General features: G+C 37.3%; 3 protein-coding genes across 3 annotated transcripts in view; 1 reads left to right on the forward strand and 2 right to left on the reverse strand.

Moving 5' to 3' along the window:
- The window catches only part of LOC105819537 (lymphocyte antigen 75), a 145,098-nt gene that overhangs the window by 66,082 nt on the left and 67,667 nt on the right, over nt 1-11,349 (reverse strand). The window contains 3 exon segments of the mRNA XM_012655813.1: nt 2,753-2,913; nt 3,125-3,230; nt 4,734-4,873. Of these exon segments, the coding sequence (XP_012511267.1) occupies nt 2,753-2,913; nt 3,125-3,230; nt 4,734-4,873 (407 nt within the window).
- Nucleotides 6,116-7,101, forward strand: LOC105819566 (alpha- and gamma-adaptin-binding protein p34-like). Its single transcript, XM_012655840.1, is given in 1 exon segment — nt 6,116-7,101. A coding segment is annotated over 1 exon segment (948 nt). The 3' UTR covers nt 7,064-7,101.
- On the reverse strand, nt 8,348-10,104 carry LOC105819565 (zinc finger protein 677-like). The gene is given in 4 exon segments (XM_012655839.1): nt 8,348-8,378; nt 8,380-9,091; nt 9,173-9,780; nt 9,782-10,104. Coding segments are annotated over 4 exon segments (1,674 nt in total).

Genomic DNA, 11,349 nt, shown 5'->3' on the forward strand with positions numbered 1-11,349 from the left:
AAGAAAGTATTCGTAAATATAGGTCAAGCAATAGGAGTAAAGGGTAGAGAAGAGAGTGGAGAAAACCAGTAATATGCACCTGTTTTTGTAAAAATCTCAACAAAACAAAGTAAAAATACAATAACAAAGATTTTGAAAATACCATGTACAACTTTATTATAATACATTTTAAAATCTAAATGAAATAGATAACTGTCTTGAAAAGTATTACTTAGCATAACTGTCATAAGGAAAAGTGGAAACACCAAAATGTCCCAGTAACTTTAGAGAAAATTAAAAAATAATAATGGCTATTTTTTTTTTTACTATGCATCAGCTACTATGCTTAAAGTATTAAATGAATTATCTTATGTAATCCTCACATTGACCCTATGAGGTAGTACAACAATATCAGAGCTTACAGATGAGAAATTGAGGCCTAAGAAAAGTAAATTTCCAAAGGCATAGTAAATGGATGAATTGGGATTCAATCCCAGGGAATCTGACTTTGGAGCTTGTGCCCTTAACTACTGCACCAAATCTCTTTATTATTACAGCATGATCTCTGCAAAGAACAATGTAGTGTATGTTTCAAGATAGCTAGAAGAGAAGATTTTGAATGCTATCACTACAAAGAAATGATAAATGTTTCAAGTGATGGATATGATAATTATCCTGATCTGATCATTATATAATGTATACATGCATTAAAACATCACACTATACCTCACAATTATGTAATTATTATATGCCAATTATAAATAAAAAATTAATAAAAAATGTTAGGCTGGGTACGGGGGCTCACACCTGTAATCCTAGCACTTTGGGAAGCTCAGGCAGGAAGATCGCTCAAGCCCACAAGTTCAAGGCCAGCCTGGGCAACATAGCAAGACCCCATCTCTAAAAAAATTTTTTAAAAAAATTAGCCAGACATGGTGGCATGCACACGTAGTCTTAGCTACCCAGGGGGCTGAGCTGGGAGGATTGCTTGAGCCCAGGAGTTTGAGGCTATAGTGAGCTATGATTGCACCACTGCACTCTAGCTCAGGCAACAGAACAAGAGCCTGTCTTGAGAAAAAATATTTCTGTACAAAAGAAAAGAATGATCTCTAAAATCTATTGTGAGGTAATGTGAAATATAGGCAAAGATTATGCACAAAGACTCAGTATTGTTCATTGCAGCACTATTTATGATTATGTAAAACTGGAAACAACCCAATATGTCTGCCACCAACACAGCAGGAAATATATTTACCTAATCAATACGCAGCATTGGTTAGGTAAAAGATGGTATATTCATCAAGAAATATTGTACAACCGTTAAAATGCTTATCGAGTAGATATTTTAATGGCAGAAGAAACTACTTATGATGTAATGCCAAGTGAGAAAAGTAGAGTACAATAGCGTGTGTACTATGATTTCATCTATGTTAAGAAAACAATGTATAAAAAAGCTCTAGAAGAAAAGATGCTGAAATACTCATTGTAATTCCCTATATCAAGGCTCAAATATGGTTTGAGACTCATTTTAAGTCATGGAATCAATACAGTGGATCTTGGCTAGTATTTGTGGTAATGAAATAGAATAGAATAGGATAGGGGTAGATTGGATAGGAAAAGATAAGATAAAAAAGGAGAATGGAATGGAAAGAAATAGAATAGAATAGAATAGAATAAAAATATCAGTGTGCACAATCTCTAAGAGTGAGTATTGTTTCCTGAAATTTTAGTTTCAGTTCAATATTATATCTATTAATATATCTATGTACTTGATGGTGATTTAAATATATTTCCTACTATGGGTTATGGTTAGAAGTTTAAAAGCCATGGTCCTAAGTTTAAGATTAGGGTTGACGTTTTTCTTTGTTGTGCTTATTCTTCTATAACTTCCACATTTTCTGTAATAACCAAGTATTATTTTGATATTTACTTTGTAGACAGTTACACATGCTTCAGAGTTTCCTTTGCCACCAACATCAACCTTGAGCAAAGTAACATTGTGTCAGAAACATCAGTTGATGATTGTCTAAGACACGTTCCTAGAATTTGACATTCATGTTAATTTATCAATTTTTGCTCCCTTTGCAAAAGGTGGTCTGCAGTGAGGACAGAGCAGTGGGAAGCAATATTGTGGTGCCAGCAGCAACATCGTCAATGTTATGCCCTCTTCCCTTCTATGGCTTCTTTACAGGTAGCTCTTCGGGAAAACGATAACCAACTGTCAGTTTTGTACTTTTTGCCTCAGGAGACTGAGGCTCAGATCTCAAAGTTCCAAAATGTGAAGTAAAACATCTGTATTCGTTTCTGTTTACAACTCACTCTTTGATGGCTTTACATGGTTGTGAAATAGGTGCTGTCCAGTCTGATGCTACTGTGAAAAACTAGGGCATCTACCTGAAGCCTGGGGAAGTGCCTGTTGTTGTTGTTCTTGTAACAGCTTCACTGAGCTATAATTCACACATGAGACAATTTGCTCATTTAAAGTATACATTCAGTAGTTTTTAGTATATTCACAGAGTGGCATAACCATCACTCCAATCAATATTGGAACATTTTCACCACCCCAAAAAGAAGCTGCATCCCCTGTAGCCATTATTCTCAATCTTTCCCTCCTCCTTAGCCTCTGGCAACCACTAGTCTACTTTTTACTTTAGATTTGCCTATTCTGTATATAAATGGAATCATACAATAGGCCACTGTTCTCAATCCAGTAATTTATGGAAGACTCGGGTATTTCACAGAGCTATACTGATTACTGATGCCAACAACTTACATTTGTCGGTATTCTCAGCCTCCGACCAACCAATAATGGGTGAAAGTTACTGTACGTCAGCTCTCTGTCATCCGTCCATTTGCTTATCCTTTCATACGCAGTCCAGCGCAAACCAATCCATAAAGTAGCTTCCATACCCGGAAGCAAGGATGTAATAAAATCTGTTAGAAAGAGATTTTTTTAAAAAAGCATTTGATGTATTCAAATTAAAGTTATGGTAAAATGTCAATGCTTAATTATCAAGATAGTCTTTTACCTGCTCTGTAGAAAGCAGTTGAATAATATTTCTTATGTGTTAATTCTCCACAGCCTCCCCAAACTAACTTGGCCCCCAGATCAAAACAAAACATGTTTCCCAAACAATTCCGGTACCTTGTTCACTCTGGCTCAGCACTGAAGGAAGGGTGCCACCATAGGAGTGACAGATCTCGCTCGCTTGAGAAAAGGTAAGAGACATGGATTTGATCTTTAGAAAACACTGCGAACAAAGACACATATGAAGCATAAGATTCTAGACAGGAGAAAGTTCAAATCGGAAGTAAATGCCTCATATTTTAGAGGGCTGCTAATTTTTGGTCTGTGAGATGGGATAATTACAAAGTAGTACCATAGAATTCTCAATTTAAATAACTGAAAAGTCGTCTTCAAACTGTTATGTATTTATTAAAAATCTCCCATTTCTTGAGTGCTTCCTGTGTGCTAAGCAGTTTGTGTAGTATTATCCTATTTAATTCTCACAGAAAATGGGGAAACCGAGGCGCAGGGATGTTGAGTAACTTGACCCATAAATGAAAGAGTCACACGGTAGTGAAGTCAGCACTTAGACTGTGTTCCAGCTGATTTAAAAATCTGTGATCTTAATCAACATCTCCTTATATCAAGAAACACATTTTAAAAGAAATCATATTTCTTTCTCTTGGCAGGATATTTTAATTCCAATTGACATCAACTATACAAATTAACATAGTTCCAGTACCTTGGGGAATTAAAAAGATTGTCCTAATTTTAAAAGTAAAAATGCACCCCTAACTTTACTACAAATGCTTTCAGCTGTCAGGTACATCTCTTCCATTTTCTTTTTGACATTATGATCACTTTAGTATAGAGTAGTATGTCCCAAATTGTGTTTTTTGAAACAATCCACAAAAATTTTTTTCAGACTTTTTACAGACTGGAGTGGTCAATGACATATAGGCAAACTCACTGGGTGGCTTCTAGAAGAGACCCTAGAGAGAATATCCTAAACTTGAGCTTGGAAGCCTTATAATAAGGATGGCAGAGCAGAAACAAAAGGAGCCTGATTTTGAAGACTTCATGTAGCTTCCATACAGGTCTGCTTACCTTCAAACTTCTTTAATGTGAGAGAATAAAAGTTTTAACATACCGTAGCAATCTCTTTTTAGCTGCCAAATGCATTTTCTAATAGATACATATAGCACTATGTATTATGCATCTCAAAGAGGCAGATACAAAGACAGCATTTCCCAAACTGACTTAATCATAAAACCCCCATTTAGAGGCAAGATCAATGATTAATATTTTATAGCATATCTGTAGTCCCTGAAAAGTAGTTTGTGAAATATTAGATTAATTTGGTTAGCAGATGCTGCTTGGCTGCTCTCCTTCAGGGGGGAAAAAGAAAACATCAGCCAGAAATTTAAGTGAGTTTCCTACATGCCACAGAGATAGCTCTGACTATTCAATGTATCACTATCCACTGACAGATCAACTTCAGCAATTTAAGTGTTAGTAGCAACAGAATGAAATACTGTATGTTAAAAGACCTGTAAGTATGACTAACCTGAGAATTAACTCTTAATATCACTCATGGTTTCTGGCAAAAATAGAGGATCAGGTGGGATATTGAAATACGCAGAGGCTATCTTAGTCAAACTGTCCAATGGGTTGTCATTCTGCCATAGGCCATAGAAGCAACATGAAAACCGTCATTGTTTACACGATGCAGCAATTCTCCTTTTACCTTATTCTGAAAAGGAATCCAATTTCCAGAACATTGTACTTTAGCTGCAGAATCTGGGCTATATTTCTCTAATGATGACACATTATATTTTTCACAGATGAAGGGCAACTTGGTACTACAGTCTGCTGGTTTACCTAAGTCTGAGAAATGAAAAGCAGGATTACTATGGTGAGAAGTTTTCAGTCAGCACATTTTAAAAACAAGCCAGTAGTAAAGAAAGGCTCTTTAAATCAATCTTTCCCCAATGGTTAAAATATATTCCCTTTCTTCTCTAGCCATTTCTATCATCTATTATTATTCTTATCAGTAGGTTATAGCATACCAATATTGCTTATAAAAAAACACACATTTGGCATCCAAATTGGAAAGGAAGAAGTCAAATTATCCTTGTCTGTGGACAATATGATCTTATATCTAGAGAAACCTAAAGACTACACACACACACACACAAAAACTGTTAGAACTAGTAAACAAATTCAGTAAAGTTGCACGATACAAGATCAACATACAAAATCAGCAGCATTTCTATATGCCAACAGTAAACAATCTGAAAAGGAAACCAAGAAAGTAATGCCATTTACAATAGCTAAAAATAAAATAAAATATCTAGGATTAACCAAAGAAGTAAAAGATCTCTACAATGAAAACTATAAAACATTAATGAAAGAAAGTGAAGAGGACACACACACAAAACATGGAAATATATTCCATGCTCATGGATTGGAATAATCAATATTGTTAAAATGTCCACACCACCCAAAGTAATCTACAGATTGAATATAATCCCCATCAAAATACCAATGATATTCTTCATAGAAACAGAAAAAATAATACTAAAATTTATATGCAACCACAAGAGACCCAGAGAAGTCAAAGCCATCCTGAGCAAAAAGAACAAAACTAGAGAAATCACATTACCTGACTGAAAATTGTACTACAGAGCTGTAGTAACCAAAACAGCATGGTACTGGCATTAAAAACAGACACATAGACCAACGGAACAGAATAGAGAACCCAGAAATAAAGCCACACATCTATAGTGAACTTATTTTCAACAAAGTTGCCAAGAACATACGATGGGGAAAGGACAGTCTCTTCAACAAATGCTGCTGGGAAAACTGGTATCTATATGCAAAATAATGAAACCAGACCCTTATATCTTACCATATACAAAAATCAAATCAAAATAAATTACAGATCTGAAACCACGAAACAACTAAAAGAAAACATTGGGGAAGTGCTTCAGGACATTGGTCTGGGCAAGGACTTCTTGAGTAATACCCCCAAAGCACAGGCAACTAAAGCAAAATTGGATAAATGGTATCATATCCAGCTAAAAAGATTCTGCACAGCTCTGATGGAACCGGCTTGCGGGCGCAGTTATGGCTGCGGGTGTCCCTTGTGCGCTGGTTACTAGCTGCTCCTCTACCTTCACCGGAGACCGGCTGGTCCAACAGATCCTCGGAGTAGAAGATCTTACTGTGGAAGTGACTTCCAATGATGCTGTGAGATTTTATCCCTGGACCATTGATACTAAATACTATTCAGCAGATATCAATCTATGTGTGGTGCCAAACAAATTTCTTGTCACTGCAGAGATTGCAGAGTCTGTCCAAGCATTTGTGGTTTACTTTGACAGCACACAAAAATCAGGTCTCGATAGTGTCTCCTCATGGCTTCCACTGGCAGAAGCATGGTTACCTGAGGTGATGATCTTGGTCTGTGATAGAGTATCTTAAAATGGTGTAAACCGACAAAAAGCTCAAGAATGGTGCATCAAACATGGCTTTGAATTAGTAGAACTTAGTCCAGAGGAGTTGCCAGGGGAAGATAATGACTTCCCAGAATCTACAGGAGTAAAGTGAACTGTACAAGCCTTGAATGCCAATGTCTGGTCCAATGTAGTGATGAAGAATGACAGGAACCAGGGCTTTAGCCTTCTCAACTCATTGGCTGGAACAAACCATAGCATTGGGTCAACAGAGACCTGTCGCTCAGAGCAGCTCCATTTGCCAGCAGCAGGTAGGACTGAGTCCCTCTCCGGTCAGCGGGGAGGTGCATCTAACACAGCAGGCGCTTAGGTCGACAGCATCGTGGATCCCATGTTAGATCTGGATATTCAGGAATTAGCCAGTCTTACTACTGGAGGAGGAGATTTGGAGAATTTTGAAAGACTATTTTCAAAGTTAAAGGAAATGAAAGACAAGGCTGCGACGCTTCCTCACGAGCAAAGAAAGCTGCATGCAGAAAAGGTGACCAAAGCATTCTGGATGGCAATTAGGGGAGACAGAGATGAAATTGAAGGCCTTTCATCTGATGAAGAACACTAAATTATTCTTACTAGGGTTTGACTAACAAAGATTCTAGCTCTATCTAAGACAACTTCCCTACTCAATCCAGTCATATTTTGCTGAAATTCCCATTATCATGTTGGCCACCTGACTTTGTTTATAGGGTTCACTATATTTAGTTTTTAGTAGGGCATTAAGGAGAGATCTTTTCTCCCTCAGTATATTTTTTTTTTCAAAAATAAGACCAATTTTTAATAATGTGTGACATGCAATAGCTGTTATCTTTCAAAGGAGATGGTGACCATCATTCCCCCTCCATTTATTTCTGCCACATATGCAGTCCCTAGCAACCCATCATTTTACTCCCATGAAAATCTCATTCTCTCAATGTTCTGGCCTATTCTTTGTTTCCTGGTCATCTTGTACAGTAAGCTTACCTTTCCTATCATCAACAGAGGTTCTCAGTCATATCAACAAATCAAGGAAGGGGTCCTGACCACATAAAGCATGATAATTTAGATAACAGTTTTAACTCTATTCTTTCACTTCCATGCTCTCACATTTATATTGTATATTTAGGCCCCTCCATTTTATCAGTCCCTTACTTGAGACAATCATGATACACTAAAAGCATGTAATGAAGATATACCATCAACAGATTTCAAATGTCAAGTTGTAATTCATCAATAACAAAGCCTTCTTAAGAAATCTCAAATAAAGTGAAGATAGATCTTTCTGTAGATGTCCTTGTTCTTTTGACACACATCATCTCATGAGTTTTAAATGATTTTCACTTTTTAATCATCTGTGGAATTTAACATCTGAGATCAGTTAATTCTCAAGAAGGAACAGAGACTTAGTCCCCCCAGTATAAATTTTTGTACGTGTAATCCATTGAGAGAATTGGCTAAACAATTCATCACACTGATTACATTTGTAATGTTTCTCTCCAGTATTAATTCTTTGGTGTATCCTGAGTCAGACCATTGCTTTAAAGTCCTTGACATATTTGTATGGTTTCCACCTTGAATGTATTCTGTCATAACCACAAAGATGTAAATATTTTATAAGGCTGATCATTTTCACTACATTTGTAAGGTGTCTCTACAATAAGAACCTGTGGATGTTCCACAAGGCTTGAATTTTGGATAAGCCTTGCCATACACATTTTATTTGCGTGGTTTTCTCTCAAAGATGTATATACTCATATCAAGTGATGTGTGAGCGCTGGCTAAAGGCCTTTCCACATATACTAGTTTTATATGGCTTGTCTTCATAGTGGAGTCTCGGATGTTGATAAGGCTTGAACATTTAAGTTTTGTCTTATTCATTATATTTGTTATGTTTTTCTCTGAGTTTTCTGATGATGCCCAAGGTTTGAACTTTGGATAAAAGCATTACGACGTATTTTATGTTTACAATGTTTCTTTTCAGTATGTATTTTTTGATGTCTAGTAAGGTTTGCAAATTGGGTAAAAGCTTTGCCACATTCATTACATTTGTAAGGTTTCTCTCCTGTATGGATTTTCTTATGTTGAGTAAGATTTGAACGTTCAGTAAAGGCTTTACCACACTCACTACATTTGTAGGGTTTCTCTCCAGTATGAGTCCTTTGATGACCCCACAGGTGCAAACATCTGATAAAAGCCTTATCACATTTATTACATTTGTAAGGTTTTTCTCCTGTATGAATTCTCTGGTGTTCCAGGAGGCTTGAACTGTGGATGAAAGCCTTGCCACACACATTACATTTGTGTGGTTTCTCTCCAGGATGAATATTCTGATGTCTAGTGAGGTGTGAGCACTGCTTAAAAGCTTTGCCACACTCACTACATATGCAAGGTTTCTCTCCAGTATGGATTCTCTTATGTTGAGTAAGGCTTGAACGCTCAGCAAAGGCTTTGTCACATTCACTACATTTGTAAGGTTTCTCTCCAGTATGAATTCTCTCATGACCCCAAAGATGTGAACGCTGGATAAATACTTTACCACATTCATTACATTTGTAAGGCTTTTCTCCAGTATGCATTCTCTGATGACTTGCAAGGTTTGAATTTTGACTACAGACTTTGCCACATACATTGCATTTATATGGTTTCTCTCCTGTATGCATTCTCTGATGACTTGCAAGGTTTGAATTTTGACTACAGACTTTGCCACATACATTGCATTTATATGGTTTCTCTCCTGTATGGACTCTCTGATGTCTTGTGAGGTTTGAACACTGGTTAAAGGCTTTGCCACACTCGTTACATTTGTAAGGTCTCTGTCCAGAATGAATTCTCTGATGATTAGTGAGGTTGGAACTTTTGCTAAAAGCCTTTCCACAGTCATTACATTTGTATGACTTTTCTCTGATGTGTGTTCTCCTGTATAGTGTAGGTAACAAAGGGGGTTTTAAAATCTTCCTATATTTATTACAAATGTTTTTGACAGTAGGAGGAATTGTTTGAAGTGGTGAAACTAAGGAACTATTGTTGATAGACTTCTCAACTTGATTACATTCATAAGTTTTCTCCTCAGTTTGAAATCTCTGCAGTTCAGTAAGATGTGCTGTTAGGCTTAATCCAATCCTATTTTCAAAACACTTCACATACTTGTTTCCAGTACAGCTTATGTTATTTTTCAGTTTTAACAAATTCCTTACGAATGGCTTGCTATGTACAAAATATTGGTAGGTATTATCTCTTACAGAAACATTATGCTTCAAAGAAAAATTAATTGAAGATTTATTATGTTGTTGATCTTTTCTATGAATTTCTGTTATGGGTAAAAGGCACTCCTTTGTAATTTCTTGTATCATATCCCCACCGGCTGTCAAACTTATGCATATTTTTCCAGACTTTCTTGATGCCATGGCTTTCATTTCTTTCCAATATCACCAGATGGTATAATTCCTCTTTATTGTCTTCTTTTGATGATAATTCCTCAGAAACATCTAGGGAGAGCAGGTTCCTGTAGTTCTCTAACATCACATCCCTGTACGAGGCCTTCTGAGCAGAGTCCAGGCACTTCCACTCCTCTTGGGAGAATTCTATGGCCACATCCTTGAATGTAAACAGTCCCTGGGAAAGTGCCATTCCCTCCTCTTCTTTCTTTCCTCTTCCTCTGGATTTCTTTCTCAGGTAAGATTAGTTACTCTTGGAAAGCATGAATGGGGAATCAGCCGTGGAGATCAGTTCTGAGTAATCTCTTCATCATGAACAGATAGGCTCAGTCATTAAGTGGAAGTAGATCATCACAAAGGTCTTCATCCTCATCATCTTTACATCAAGTAGCCTGAGCTTGCCTGTCGCCCCGCAGGATCTGCTTCCGGGTCTTCCCTCAGTATATTTTAAGGGAGTGAGGAATATAAGGATAATAATGAGTGAGAATTTCTCAGATATACTTTTTTTGGTCTAGGAATGGCGGTAGAATGAGTTTCAGAGATCTGTGTAATTTACCCAGATGGAAGAAGAAAACCACCAGGCCATTCCTAGTCAGCCCTTTAAGTAACATTCTCTACCTTCAAAACTTGATAGTGCACACCAGGGGCTGACTTCTATCACCTTTCCTGGGGGTTTTGGGTTTTCTCCATTTAAGGAGCTTGTGGCTCTGAGCGATGATGCTTTTAGGGGAAGGAAATGAGGCAACTGCATATTTGATTTGTACTATAGTATAGACAGGGCCAAAGTTAGTGGCCAACAGGTTAGTCTCTAACTAAAAAAAATGCTTCAAGGCATTTCTTTTGAAGTGTAGTATCTGAACTTATGCTAGAAAGAATGGAAAAAAACAGTGTGAATTTTTAGACTATTATAAATGAGGCAAAAGTTTCCTACTCTGGTGGGGATAAAACCCCTCTAACTGAGTTGTGGGGGGTGGGGTGTGTGTGTAAGAGAGAGAAAGAATCTCAAGGAATCCCTATATGGGTCGTGGAAACAGTAAGTGATCATGTACTGAGATTTTTGGGTTAGCATTATTGTGAAGAACCTCTTCTGCCTTAGAGTTCTCCCTGCTACTTGAGATGCCAGAGTTGTGTTGTCACACTTTATTATACCCTCAAAACAAGGCAAGTTTCCCCTCTTTCTCTTTTAAAGCCAAACAGAGAGCACTGCCAAAAATAGCAATACTAAGGGGTGCGTGAGGATGTGAAATGTTGGGCAAAGTATTCCGGAGCACCTTGTTTCCAGGGCTGATGGCCCCTCTGTAACCTCCCAGCGCCATAGCCCTTAGGGAACACTCTTTGCTCTTTATCCTTTGTCTTCTTTCAGTGGGTCAGCCCAGAGGGACTGATCGCCAAAGGGAAAGTTTTGAAAGGAAGAATGGAAAGTTTCGCAAATAAAATC

The sequence above is a fragment of the Propithecus coquereli genome, unplaced genomic scaffold (genome assembly GCF_000956105.1).
Source record: "Propithecus coquereli isolate 6110/MARCELLA unplaced genomic scaffold, Pcoq_1.0 Scaffold49, whole genome shotgun sequence".
In the NCBI taxonomy this organism is placed as follows: domain Eukaryota; kingdom Metazoa; phylum Chordata; class Mammalia; order Primates; family Indriidae; genus Propithecus; species Propithecus coquereli.